Below are 16,067 nucleotides of genomic sequence, written 5' to 3'. Positions count from 1 at the left end.
CTGTCGGGATCTGACAGAGATTTCAATCCACAAAAATCATTGAACTAGCATGTTTCAGTAGGGGTATTATATTGCAGCTCTGTTGATATAACTTCTAATCATACATGATCCATGATAAATGAGTAATTAACGAGGAAATAATACTACTTATTACGTTGTTAATTATGGAAATGTGATGGATAGAATGTTGAACTGACCTTCGTAAAGACTACAATACATAGAAAAAGTGAAGACAAAAAGAATTAACACATGCAGTGTACGCTAATTATTTCATGTGTTAGGCAAGTGAATCATGTTTTTTACCACATCACTGGAAAATTTTTAATATTTGTATGAAAATATGTGTTCAGTTAGGAAAATTTTGCATAATCTGCCTTCAGGCTTAGATTGGCAATGTAACATAGATAGGAAGTAATACACCTGTTGAGAAGATTTTAAAAATATATTATGGATCTAAATTCTAACAGTTAATGTTTCATTATAATTTTTATCATTTGTAAAATGATGTCTGATAATCTATAGAACTAATACTTCAGTTTTGTTCATCACCTGTTAACTTTTCAAAATACAAGCATACATCATTTTGATATCACCTCATTTGAAGTATTGTTTTTTTTCAGGTGAGACTGATTCTTCCAAGTTTTTGGACAGTAAGAATCGCGGTGTGAATGGTGGACAGACAGGTCAGATACTGTGGGATCTAACGGAGGTCATCCATCACTTTACAGATGGTGAGTACGACACAGTACAAGGTGGACTTTATATAAATGGTCAGGCAGACTTACGCCTCATGATTCTTACTTCCAGTTACTCACTCAGTGTTCCAGCTAGGATTTGAAAAGGGCAGGGCGCTGCCTAAAAAAAGGGCATTTTTGTGCGCGACATTTTTTCCGGGCCTATCTATCTTCTACCTTATTTTACAGGACATTTAAGTACATCCATGCATTACATATGACCTGATTCATAAGAGACAAATAGAAATATGTTGATTTTTTTTTTTATTATTTCGTTTGTGTGTAAAAATGTCTTCTTTCTTCTCTTTATTCTTCAAATATTGTTTTAAATTTTGATGGTAAAAGTTATGACCTAGAGTAATTCAAAAATAAAATGATATTAGCATTATTTCAATTTGAGGGTGTATTGAGAGAATCCATATACGATAATTACGTCCAATCAAAAAGTTACTATCAGATTATAGTCAACAGAGCGATATTTTCAAGTTTCAACCAGAAGTTAGTCAGTCCGTTGTGATTGTAAGACGACTAATTGTAAGTGAAGATATTATAGAGCAAAAGAGAAAAGGTGATCAAGCATATACGAGAAAAAAATGATTAAGTAAAAGAAATTATATTATTTAATATCTGAATAAACTTCGTCCAAATAACTGCGATGTATCTTGTAAGCGGCGGTAAATTGCGTGTTGTAGAAATGTAATCACTTGGCTATCACATGACCCGCAGTTAATGCAGAGTCGGCATTTCAGATACGAAAATAACACAATATAAACTAAACTTTTGCAACCATTATTCACATGAGCAGATATTTTTATGTGTCCTTTATTTATTTATGAAAAATAAACATTTTGTATAGAAATCCGTCAATCCAACAAGGAATTTGCGACATCTGCATTTACAACGAACCATTTCCGGCGTCCCGCCAAACTTCATCAAATAAAATCAACCGAAAGCTAATTTTGATCACTGGAAAATCACTGGAAAGTGATCTCATGATCATTTACTTAAAAGTTGCTTGGTTAAAACCAGAAGGATTTCGTGTTGTCATATGAAGAAAATTTCAAAGATATATAGATTGATCGCCAATTGCACACGTGCTCATGGGATAACTTTACGACAAACGTGCGGCTCTTTTCGGTCTTGACAAAAGTTGTTTACATAAAACAACATTTCCATCCATTATCATTACTTTGTCCATCTTCAAAAAGCCTTCATGATTATGATTTAATTGGATTACCAACCGATCCTATCGACTCGTCACGGTTAAAAGAATCTATAAAACACCAGCTCGATCCCCAGCTGACTGATCTCTGCCTCGGGCAGCGTCCATCAGTACCGTGAATAAAGGTCTACAGGTAAGGGGACTGGTGTTACAGGTGGCCAGTTAGTGACTGACTGACTGTATATTGCATGGCTTCAGCAAATCGTATCTAGAGTATACGAGGCAAAATGAGCATCAATGACACTTAGAAAAAGGGCAGTACTACAGGAAAAGGGGCGGGGCGCATTTCTAACTTTGAATTAGGGGCAGGGCGCCGCGCCCTGCTAACCCGACCTAGCTGGAACACTGTCACTAGAGGTAGTCATAATCCTAAAACAAAGTTTTTCATGGCCAGAGCTTTTTCTAGTTGTTGATTATAATGGATCCCATTTCCAATTGAAATTATTTTTTTTTCATATGAGAGACCAATAGCGGTACCAAAAATCTGCAGTTTGCTCCTAAAAATTTTCATTTTAATTTCTCTAATTTTCCTCCCAAAATATGACAAAATGGTTTCCTTCAAAATGAGTGAAAAAAAATGTAAAAGCTTACAAGTCAGTATTTATATCATCTTTTGAAGTTTCCCTGATTTCATATGCATACATTCATCTTTTTCATTTGTAAACAGATAAAAAAATCCAATAAGTTTAATCTATGTATGTTGGATCTATAGATATATTAATTCATTTAATTGCATATTGTACATGTATCTAATCTTCGACTAATCATGACTTGGGTAAAAATCTGAGGTATGTGGTCTATTCACTATTTAGAGTGGTTGAAGGTTTCCCGGGAAGCTGATATCACAGACCGTTCTATCTGTTATGGTTGAATATTGGTTAAGAATATTTACTCCCAATGGCCTGGATATATAGTACAGGGTTCATCATTGACCACCTGTTGTTCAATGAGGAAGTCACCAGCTACTACAATGAGGTCCTGTCCCTAAATGAAATTGACTGTTTTGGGGGTTAATAAACCTGCAGAAAATAAGCTTCTAGACTTGCCAGAGTTATAGTGTTATAAAGTTTTTATTTATTGTTACAGTGGAATCCCGCATAACATTCAAGTACTTCCTGGGGACAACTGGAGAGCTGGTCGCGACAAGTCAGTCAGTGTGTGTGAAGAATCCAATGGTCACATCACAGGTAAGGCTGAATTACATATTACACAGTGTACAAGTCAATGTAAGGGGTTGGGGTGGCTGGGCAGTAATGTGAACATAGGAGGAGGATAATTATTGTGACCTGGTCAACCTTGTGATAATGTCAAACAGCATGCATGTTACAAAACAGGAAAAATTTGTTTTTTGCACACGTGTGTTGAAAATCAAGCAATTTGCAAGGGTATGTTGAAGCATTGAACAAACCTCTGTGCAGGGATTTTCCTACAATAGAAACAGGGACACCTATCCATCTATTTTTTCACAAGATCAATTGACTACATGGCCATGGATATAGCTGGTTGATGTGCAGCAGTGTATGTTTAATCAAGGTGTTTCGATGATTATTAGATTTGATGAGACCTTGGTAAAGTTAGATACATACTAAGCCAGATTTGTGGAGGTTTTCTGTTGAGTTGTATATATTCTAGAAAACATTTATAAAGAAGATTCAAGACAACATTAAATCATGCTTAGAACACATTCAACTGAAAATGTTGACTCAAATAAACTTGTTTTACACTTCAAGTGTATCAGGGTGTATCAATATATCAATATAGATGTATCGGCTGATTTTGATGGGAGGTATACCGATACAGCCCTTGTGTATTGTGCAATGTTTGCCGTTGTTAAAAATAAGATTGACATTCAATCTGATGTGTTGTATTTTCCTGGTTAGCTGTACATTGACATGTTTTCAGGACACCTAGAGTGATTAAAATGTCTTTATATAATGTGGAAAACAGTTATACTGGTAACATGAATACTACCACCATTTGATGTCATTTTCTGCAAGCAGACCATTATTCTCGCCCCAAGGCGTGTGATAACATTCCCAGTCGAGGATGTGACATGTACACATGTTATATATAGTAAGGATTGATAGTCAAATTAGATGAGTGATGGTTTGCATGTGACTTTATATGTTTCAATGCATAATCAGTGCGTCTCCATGGGGGCCACGGTGTCTGAGAGGTTAAGTTGTCTCAACACTTTATCACTAGCCCTCCACTTCTGGGTTGCAAGTTCATAAGTGGGGCAGTTGCCAGGTACTGACCGTAGGCTGGTGGTTTTTCTCCGGGTTCTCTGGCTTTCCTCCACCTCCAAAACCTGGCAGGTCCTTAAATGACCCTGGCTGTTAATAGGACGTTAAACAAAAACAAACCAAAGTGTCTCCATGAGGGTATTTCCGGTATTTGTAAAGTAATTTTGTGAAATTTGGTATAGAGCATTATGAGATTGTTAAAGAGAACTGGTACAGCTATATAAATGGCATGGCACCTCCACTCCACCCACAATGGCATGACATGTCCATTCCACCCATAATGGCATGACATGTCCATTCCACCCACAATAGCATGACATGTCCATTCCACCCACAATAGCATGACACATCCACTCCACCCCAAATGGCATGACACATCCATTCCACCCCCAATGGCCGTAGATGAACCGGGCCCAAATTATTAAGGGGAAATAAGGATGGCATATGAAAGTACAGTAGTAAAGCTTGTTTTTTCAACAGAATTCATTGTAAATTTTTCTTGAAATCAAATATTGAGTTATCAATACTACTCTAAATGATAACATTTTACCATACCTGCTATATAATGATAGCTATAGGTGAGCAATACAAGCCCAGACTCCCCCAGGGTTCCTAATTACACAGGCTAAGCCATAATCTGGACCTTTGTTATTTCGCATGGAATAAAATTTGCTGATTAAAAATAAAGGATTGAGCATAATTAATTGTTTCCTTCTGATCACTTTCGCCTATTTTGTCATATTAAAAAGCAATCTGTTATAATTATCATTCACTATGAAGTGCTTGTTCATTCCCCAACATTGCCCTGTTTTGATTGGTTGGTTAGTGAAGTTTCTTAGCCAATCATTATGCTAGGTGTACAAGTGAAGCATCATGATCAAGCAACTTGTGTGACTTGACAAGCATTAAAATAAAACTAACCAAAGTACCATGTATGATTGTATTGATTTCTGATAGCCATTTTGCGTGAATATACCATCTAGATGTTGACTTTGGATAGAATATTGCTAAGTATCCTCAATTAAGCCCTCCTCTAGTGCTAGTGTAAAGTTGCAGGGGAGAGGGTGGTGGGTTGCTGACCATACAAATTTATTCTCAATTAAAAAAGCCCATACTCTAGCTAGTGTTAAGTAGTATGGAAGGGGGGGGAGGCTTACTTGTGAACCACATTTGCCGTTGAATTACAATTTTTAAATTTCAAAATGATGATTCTGCAAAAATAAAAAAAGGTGGCTTTTATTTTGTGGGCAGGGACCGTTTTGATAGATATACGGTTTATCATTCATTACTAACCATGGCCATAGTATGAGGTTTTAAGTCTTGTCTCTTTCTAGACTTTTCAGTCTGATCATTAATTAAGACATAAATATATATGTATTCATAAATGTTTTACATAATACTTAACCAAGACCCCAGGCCAATTAGACCTTTTGATGGAGTAAATCTGACACATTTCAATTGCATTTATCTTTCCATGATTCGTAAGGGTTTTTGATTTGTGTCATGAGTCTATTCGTAATTATACCCCCTTATTAATTAAGATATAAGAAGATCATATTTTAATGGTGCTGTTGTGATTGTGTCAGAGTATGGTTATAAATTATGACTGCTGAATGGTTGACATTTTACCTATATATTCATTGAATGATAACTAAATGATAAGATAATGAATGAAATTGTTTTTGATTTGAATTCATTGGAAGTTTATCTATCTAGCTATCATCAGTTTGTTGATAGGTAAATATATCTTGTTAATGATCCAATAAATACTGTATAGGTGTTACAAAGTTTGTTTGTTGATGGGCTATATATATTCGGCCTTCCCAATCAACTGTATATACAGTGGACCCTCGATAATCCGAACACCTTCGTTCCCAGCCCAAACCGTCCGGATTACGAGTTTTCCGGACTACCGAATTTCGTCTACCAGGTCAAAAAAAATTGTTGTGTAAGAGTTATCTCCCTTGACTCTATACAATACGGGACGTTTTAATGACGTTTCATAAACACGTCTAATTGTCAGTCTTTTAAAAAAATAAATATACTTATGTTCTTGATATGATTCTTGTTTTCTTTTATTTTGTAGAAACTAAAAAATAAACAATGTTTTTAAAAGAACATGTGAAGTGAAAGTTGTTTTATTGATAGCGGGAATATGTGACCTACAAACAACACACATGGGTTACGTCCCAGAGGTTCACAAACGAGTAGAAATTACAAACGTTAAATACCTGAAATGAAAGACACTTAACAATGTGACACTTACTGAAGTAAATCAGCGGTATCTGACGACTTATTAGTGTGTAATTAACCCGGTTCTTGTGATCACTGCTTAATACGTAAATGTACCATGTGTGTAATTAATAACATGCATCTTTCAATGAGTCGTCATTACACGTAACGGTGTTACAAGCCGATATCCTTGTTTACCCAATACAATTGTTAGTGATGTTAATTACCGATAATAAATTTATTACATGCATTTGTGATTGATTAAGTATCGTATCACATACTGTATGTTAGTGAATTAATTATTGCTAACTACGAAAAAGCACTATGTAAAATAACTATAATAGATATTGTACGTCAAGTTGATCAAAGCAAGACCAGTCTACACTATAAAACCCGTTAATACTGTAGCATTTAGGTCGATCGTAAAGAAAAGCAATGTACCGTTATAAAAACAGAGCTACATTGTAACACAGGTAAACACCCGGGGCTATGACCTGGCAGCGGTCGCTATGACTACGCACAGTGTCAAGCGATAGTCTGTACAGCTGTCGACACGGGTGACTTGCCCGACATTTTTCTCTCCTCGTGGTGAAAAAATCGTCCGGATTATCGGGGGAAATTTACTAATGAAAAGTACTTTCCGTTCCCAAAATGGGCTTCCGGAATCGGAAACCGAATTTCCGGACTGGTGAGTACAAATAACGTTACGGAAATCCGTTCCCGTGCTATTCCGTCCGGACTGCGAGTTTTCCGGACTATCGACGTCCGGATTATCGCGGGTCCACTGTACTCTCTCAATCTGGCTATAACCCATGGCTGATCAAACAACCATCTTTATATACATGTATATATCGAAATTCAGTAAAATGATAACAAATTCTGTTTTATCCTTCAATAAGTCCACCTTCTACTTTAAATCAAAGTTAATGTCTTTCTTTATCTATTTTAAATGATTTATAATATGGCTATTATCATTACTTTATCTTTATAAACAAATATATATATATATCTATAATTACCAAAGGATGTACTGTAGGAAGTTAATATTTGAGTCTTGACTAGAGTCAGCTATAAATGATATGTCACACTTTTCCAAACTATACACGTAGAACCATGTATCGTAATTATCCTGCAATAACCCCAAGGGCTAACAATATAAGAATTGGTAGAAAAGTGAAATACAGTGACATTATGAAACCAAAAAGTCAAAACAAATCTGAACAGATCTAGATCTGACCTCTTTGTGTAATTAAGGTACATGTGTATACATGACTTATATTCCTTTGAGAGGGATTGACAAAGAATAGGGACTCGAGTTACAGGCCAATTTAGAGAGAGTAGATCTTTATCTTGTCTGGTACCGGTGTCTATAATATGTGTTAACAATCTCTGACTGAAACTATTGTTACGGTAAAACTAGGGTTGTACAAGTGTCGCTGGCATGACTGACAGTTATAAACGCCAAGAAATCAAGTATGTGTGTTTTCATATGTAGCTATAGATTATAAAATCAAGTTTATCTTGTACATTCTCTGCATTGATCGGGAAGTTAAACATGATAGTCATGATAAAGGAGTAGGGAATATCTTCTAATAACTGGACAACATCTGTTGTTAGGAGGTATGTATGCTACATGAACTTCATAAGATACATGAAATTTGAATGAATTGAATTTATTTTTAGGTTTGAGTTTCTATATATAACTGAAAGACCTTGAAAAAATGTCTTGAAAATAATCAATATTTTGTGTATTATTGATGGAGAAGAACTAAACAACAGCTCCAATGTGTTAACATGCAAGAAAAAAAATGACGTGTATAATTATATTAACAAGAGATCACACACAACTAGATAGATCTGCTTTCACTGATCATGATGCTAGTATTTTATAAAAAGGCTTTAGTTATTATAAGGCTCTTCACTGAAGGATTGGAATCTATCCTGAATCAAGCCAATCCATCCTTGTATTCACTGGTCTCCTGGAATATACTTGTATCTACCATCCCGGGTGGTTGGGTGGTTCAGTGGTAACACATATACAGTGCCTTTCAGCTAGGCGGCAGGGATTTGATTCCACGATCAGACGTGAAAAGGTATGGATGGACTCCCCTGCCTGACCATATGGGTCCCCCCCCCCCCCCCTCTAGCCCTCCACCTCTGGGTTGCGAGTTCAAAACCTATGTGGGGCAGTTGCCAGGTACTGATCGTAATTTATAAGCTGGTGGTTTTTCTCCGGGTCCTCCGACTTTCCTCCACCTAAAAAACCTGACACGTCCTTCAATCTGGGCCAACAAGCGTGGTTACTATAAGTTTATATAACTTGTTTCACACTTGTTGTAAAATAAATAAAGTTTACCTTTTACATGCATCCCAACACACCTTTCAAGTTCAGAATTTCATATAAAGTTCACAGTTAATTGGACGTTGTTAATTAATTAACTTATTAAGCCGTGTTTAAGTTTTCCTTTTAGCTGGGGGTTGAGTTTAGTTCCTCACGAAGTAATTGTGTTGTCATAAGTTCATAACCAATACTTTCATGCATGGGCATTCCTACAAAGATTTCAGATTTTGAATTTCACCTATAGTTTACCATTAATTGAACTTTGTTGATTAATGGTATGTACAGTGTTGAAATTTTTCGATTGGCTGGTGGTTGAGCTTAATTTTTTTTATATTTGGAGAAACACATTATAGCAATAAATTAAAAAAAAAAAATTTGGGTAATTACACCAATAAATACAATAAATACCACATATGACTTAATCTAAATGATATTAATTAGGAGTATAAAGATGCGAGACATAAGATTACTTATTATTCCTGTTGTATTGAGTTGACAGTAGTGTTTTACTGATCACTGGTTAAGGAACATCATGTATGTCTTTCGTTTTAAATGTTTTAATGGTGGACTGGTCAAGGAAGCCGCTTACATTAAACTGAAAAGGGAATCGATATGAATGAAACAATATTTATAGACAATTGGCAGGAACCATGCAGTCTTCATTTCATGTAAAGCTATAGACTTACACATGTCCCAAATAATCACATGAATTGGCTCTGTGTAAGTCAAGCATAACAAATAGTGCTGAGTGTATGTAGGAGGCTTTAGAAGTACAATGTATATCATCAGTACTAAAACTATATAATTTGAAAATTTGTCGAGTATTATAAGTCTTCATGCTGCTTTATCAGCTCCTTACCAAAGTCCTACACAATACTCCATCTTCATGATTTAATACTATTGTTCCAAGATGCTGCCAGTTTAAATTCACTAACAACAAATGGAAAACCAATAACTACAGCTTTTGAAAATGAATTTCTTTTAAGATTGAAAGCTACCGTACCACATATAGAGTATGACTTCGGGGGGTATAGTTACCGTATACCAAATATAGAAGCAGAGCATGTTAGAATTACTTTGGGGTGTAAAGTTACCTTATTCCGAATATAGAGGCCGGGCATGATAGAATTACTTTTGGATGCAATAAATTATTTATTTATTAAATTTAGGAGATAAAAAAGATGCTCAAACCTTTGTAGAATGGTGAGATATGATATAGGTAGCACACTACAGTAGGACAGGCAGCTGTATTATGATATGCATAAAAAATGAAAAAATAAATGTACACTATAATTCAATGGTATATTCAGTATGAAGTAGAACAAAAATTAATAAATTGGTTCCGGATTTTAAATTTCCGGATTTTCCGAAAGTGTGTTTACACAGGAAACTTAGTTTTGCCTACAGCGAAAAATGGAAGCCCACGGAAAAGGTAAGATAGCAGAAAAACTTAATTTACAACATATGTCAAAACAAGATTAATTGTGTCTTTGGGGTCTTTGGGATAGAGATATTTAATTTCAAATAGGTTTCAGAAAAAAAATTGTGTAGAGAATTGTGTCATTTTGGGTCAAATATCATAATATTTTGCAATTTTTGAGCATTTTTTAAGCTGTTACCATGGTATTCACAGCTCTAAAACTCACAGAAAATATAAGTTTACTTATCGTTCAGAGCTGTATTAAAATTGCAAATGTTGTACAGATTACAAATATATATACTTTATTGGAGGTACTATGTAGGGTTAACTGGCAATGTTTACATATCTAAAACATGTGCAATATTTTTCAGAATTGGGCATTTTTACTGTACTCTGCTACCATAGTGTAAAGCATGTAGCCTAAAAATATACAGCCCGTTTTTGTTTTCAATTAGTCAATTAATCATAATTAGTCTTTGTCAGAGACATAGGACTTTTAAACAAACCAGAATCGTTACTACATGTAGTAAACATAGTCAGTAATTCATCATTAAATCTGCATGTTAAGTACACCTATATATCAATTAAAAAACATTCCCCTCAATTAAGAATGTGCTTCTAGTTTAATGTCAATGTTTGAAGACCAATATATTTTGTTTGAATTTTATAGAACACTAATTTTATTTGTACAGTACGCCATGGGAGTGTCTTTTTGCTCATAGAATATTGTGGCTTGACAGAGAAAGAGTTTGGCCGACTGAAAGGCTATAGTAAAGGACTGGAGCTATCAGTATAAGTAGCTAATTAGGTTACTGGCCACCAGTCACAGAGTCTCTGATGGCCACGAACTGCAGTTTGAATGTCTATTGATTTTCATTTTTTTTTTTTTTCGTGTAAGGATGTTAAGGAATTCAGTATGCTCCGTCTTAATGAGTTTTGAGAAATCCTTAACTTTCTTTGTCTGAGATATCGGAATAATAGAACAATTATGTTAGCAAAGGCTACAAACAGATTTTATGTATGGATTAAATTCAACTGAGCAAGAAATCGTTGATGCGGGCATTGCCATTATCCACTTGGGAAAGGTCTGCTAAACATGAGCAGTGCACACTCGTCTTTGGTATTCCCAAGAGATCCTGTTATACAATTGAATTGCAGATGTGATTAAATATCTCCTTTTCGAAATGGCATAAATTATTTAGAAAGCGATTAAAATCACCTGTAGCTCACCCTCAAATGTGGAGAAGTTTTGTGTAGGATTATGTTTCATCCAAGAATCTGTAGATGATGTCAGACACAGAATTTCTGTAGATAATGACTCACATGAAAAATTTCTGTAGATGATGTCTCTACACACAGAATTTCTGTAGATGATGTCTCTCACACAGAATTTCTGTAGGTGACGTCTCCCACACAGAATTTCTGTAGATGATGTCTCGCACACAGAATTTCTGTAGATGATGTCTTTCACACAGAATTTCTGTAGATGATGTCTCTCACACAGAATTTCTGTAGATAATGTCTCTCTCACAGAATTTCTGTAGATGATGTCTCTCACACAGAATTTCTGTAGATGACGTCTCTCACACAGAATTTCTGTAGATGACGTCTCTCACACAGAATTTCTGTAGGTGACGTCTCTCACACAGAATTTCTGTAGATGATGTCTCACACACAGAATTTCTTTAGATGATGTCTCTCACACAGAATTTCTGTAGGTGACGTCTCTCACACAGAATTTCTGTAGATAATGTCTCTCACACAGAATTTCTGTAGGTGATGTCTCTCACACAGAATTTCTGTAGATGACATCTCTCACACAGAATTTCTGTAGATGACGTCTCTCACAGAATTTCTGTAGATGATGTCTCTCACACAGAATTTCTGTAGATGATGTCTCTCACACAGAATTTCTGTAGATGATGTCTCTCACACAGAATTTCTTTAGATATTGTCTAACACAGAATTTCTGTAGATGATGTCTCACACAGAATTTCTGTAGATAATGTCTCTCACACAGAATTTCTGTAGATGATGTCTCTCACACAGAATTTCTGTAGATGATGGCTTACATACAAAATCTATTTAATTTCTTAAATGTCTCACGGGGCACTTACATGGATTATGCTGTTATTGGCTATGATAATTGTCCACTTTGTATATTGGTATATTCTGATAGAAGATATTACTATATATATCTTTGTTGAGTAGATAGTTACATACCGATATATGCTGATTGTAGATATTACTATATATCGTTGTTGAGTAGACAGTTATATACCGATATATTCGGATAACAGATATTACTATATATCTTTGTTGAGTACTAACAGGTTTCATGATGATGTTGGAAGCTGTTTAAAGATGGATTCTCCGAAGTTTTGTTTTACACACACATTGTTTTAGTATCAAAATGAAGTTTGCAAAGTGACCAAATTAAACTTTGTTGGTTTTGAAGCCTTTAGTGTTCAGATGACACTGCTGAACACTACAACTTCGTGATGATTGGGATCAATTCCTAGTTGTTTTTCTAGTTGTTGTACGTAGGTAAGCTTCAGTTGAGAACACCTTATACAGGTAATCCATTGTAAACATTCTTTGTAATTGTTTAACCAGTAATTAAAGGATTCTCAATCTGCAATTAAGAGCAAATGTAGGTTTTGGAAGCAGGGCATCCTGTGTTCACTTAAAAATGTTTTATTGTAATTATCAGGCTTAAAAAAATAATACATGTGTTCCTTCTAACATGCCAGAAAAAAATAAGGTAGGTAGGGAAATCTTTCAATTTTTTAAATGGTTTTCACTAAGGTTGTATAGACCAGCCATCTTGACTTTAATAGTCCTTCCTTTAAAATGGTCAACAACACAAAAATATAGGGTCAGTAGGGTAAGCGGGAACAGGGGTATTTTTTTTTTTTAGGCCTGAGTACATGCATGGAGGTTCTCACACTTGCGGCTGTGTGATATATATAGGATTTATTGAACAAGTTTATTAAATTCCATATTACATAGCCACAAGTTTAAGATTTTTTTTATCACATATCTAATATTTATGAGAATATAAATGAAAACTTGACATAAAAGACCAGCAAACTTTGACTCTGACGAATGTTCTTTCTCTACAGAGACAATCATGCAATTTCATAGGGTTATTGTGATGTCACAAATTATTTATGAAATGACAATAGTGCTATTACACACGTCTTATGATATTGATGACAATACTTGTAATTGGTAGAAGAGCCAGTTATATGATGAATTGGATTTCTTCAGACATACTGATAACACCATAAAGTCACACATGAAAATTCACCAATGATGTATCTTAAATTATCAAGGGGCCGCGATGGCCGAGTGGTTAAGGTGTACCGACACTTTATCACTAGCCCTCCACCACTGGGTTGCGAGTTCGAAACCTACGTGGGGCAGTTGTCAGGTACTGACCGTAGGCCGGTGGTTTTTCTCCGGGTACTCCGGCTTTCCTCCAACTTCAAAACCTGACACGTCCTTAAATGACCCTGGCTGTTAATAGGACGTTAAACAAAAACAAACCAAACCAAACTTAAATGATCATAAAGTGAACATTGCAAAAGAAGTGTACTGAATATTAGTTGTTTGAACCCTGTAAGAGTATGTTTTTCAATCCATAAAACGAGTATTTGACATATGTTTTGACTGTTCATGATCAGATATCTAAGAAATAGTTAATTGACTTCAGAAATTGCTGAAAGTCAAGGGTCAAATGGATGCCTGATCAGTTATGAATAATGGATTATAAATAACGGATTATTGATAGATAGGGACACTTGTTATAAATAACGGATTGTTGATATCGATAGGGACACTTTTTATAAATAATGGATGGTTGGTAAATTGGGACACATGTTATGAATAATGGATTGTATAAATAATAGATTGTTGGTAGATATCGACACTTGCTATAAATAATGGATTGTTTGTAGATAAGGACTGTTTGTCATCAGTAATGGATTTTGGTAGATATGGGATGCTTGTTATAAATATTGGATTGTTGATAGATAGGGATGCTTATTGTAAATAAGGGAGATAGGGATGCTTATTGTAAATAATGGCTTGTTAAAGGTAGGTTGGGACACTTGTTATAAAAAATGGATTGTTTAAGGTAGAAATACCCATTACAGTGGACCCGCGATAATCCGGACGCCGATAGTCCGGAAAACTCACAGTCCGGACGGAAATGCACGGGAACGGATTTCCGTAACGTTATTTGTACTCACCAGTCCGGAAATTCGGATTCCGATTCCGGAAGCCCATTTTGGGAACGGAACGTACTTTTCATTAGTAAATTTCCCTCAATAATCCGGACGATTTTTTCACCACGAGGAGAAAAAAATGTCGGGGCAAGTCACCCGTGTCGACAGCTGTACAGACTATCGCTTGACACTGTGCATAGTCATAGCGACCGCTAAAGTCATAGCCCCGGGTGTTTACCTGTGTTACAATGTGTAGCTTTTGTTTTTATAACGGTACATTGCTGAATTTATGCACAAACATACAGTATGTGATACGATAATTAATCAATCTCAAATACATGTAATAAATTTATAATCGGTAATTAACATCATTAACACTTGTATTGGGTAAACACGGATATCGGCTTTGTAACACCGTTAACGTTACGTGAAACGACGACTCATTGAAAGATGCATGTTATTAATTACATACACATTTACGTATTAAGCAGTGATCAGAAGAACTGGGTTGATTACACACAAATTAGTCAATAGTTGTCTGATACTTTTAAAACTAAGCGTCACATTGTTAAGTGAATACGGCTTGAATAATTATCGGACATCTTGGGTAGTTCTCGCTGTTGTCGCGTACTTTTAAATAGATAGAAACGTAAAAATCATAAAAAAAACATGGACTGACGGTAAGTTGTAAAACTGGGTATTTTATTTAAGGTATTTAACGTTTGTAATTTCTACTTGTTTGTGAACCTCCGGGACGTGACATATGTGTGTTATTTGTAGGTCACATATGCCCGCTATATATAAAACAACTATCACTTTACATGCTCTTTTAAAAACAGAGTTTATTTTTTACTTTCTACAAAACAAAACAAAAAAGAATCATATCAGAAACATAAGTATATTTATTGTTAAAAAGTCTGACAATTAGACGTGTTTATGAAACGTCCCGGATTGTATATAATCAAGGGAGATAACTCTTACAAGACAATTTTTTTGACCTGGTACACGAAATTCGGCAGTCCGGAAAACTCGTAATCCGGACGGTTTGGACTGGGAACGAAGGTGTTCGGATTATCGAGGGTCCACTGTATATAAAAAGACGTGAGAATGTTTTTTTTGTTTAATTATCAATATGACCAATATTGTGTAAATATTTATATTGTTGCTTTTACTCTGGATATGATAGCAATATCAATCGATTGTGGAGGATCATTTTTTCACATGTTGAAATATTTAAAAGAGCATGTAAAACAACCTTGATTAATATACAAAACTTGAGTGAGTGACCCTGACACCAAGTCCAATGTCTAGGGGAGGATGAATACACTGATCAATATTTGAAGATGTCGTGCAGCAAATCTCTGGTAATAGTTCCCTTTAGGTATAATAGGTCTGCCATATATTGCATTTTCATGTCTTCCCAATATTCACATCTTGAATACTTTGTCTGGCTTTTTTTTTTTTAAAGAAATAGCCTCAATAGGTAATCAGTAATAATCTACTGCTGTGGTCTATTATGGTATAGTCTGTCTGGATCATACAGTTAACCAATAAGGAAGAGGATTTCTATAGGCGCCTCCTGTTTTTGATAGGTCGGTCAATTCATCAATAATCTCTTAGTTAAGATTCAGCTATAATAA

General features: G+C 35.2%; 1 protein-coding gene across 1 annotated transcript in view; it reads left to right on the top strand.

The window, feature by feature from the left end:
• The window catches only part of LOC117344121 (E3 ubiquitin-protein ligase HECW2-like), a 63,359-nt gene that overhangs the window by 2,092 nt on the left and 45,200 nt on the right, over positions 1–16,067 (top strand). Inside the window, exons 3-4 of the mRNA XM_033906767.1 lie at positions 621–731; positions 3,043–3,143. Coding sequence (XP_033762658.1) covers positions 621–731; positions 3,043–3,143 — 212 coding nt within the window. The remainder of the gene's footprint in view (positions 1–620; positions 732–3,042; positions 3,144–16,067) is intronic.

This window comes from Pecten maximus, chromosome 15, assembly GCF_902652985.1.
Source record: "Pecten maximus chromosome 15, xPecMax1.1, whole genome shotgun sequence".
Lineage (NCBI taxonomy): Eukaryota > Metazoa > Mollusca > Bivalvia > Pectinida > Pectinidae > Pecten > Pecten maximus.
The sequence above is the reverse complement of the archived record's forward strand: the minus strand, read 5'-3'. Positions and strand labels throughout refer to the sequence as shown.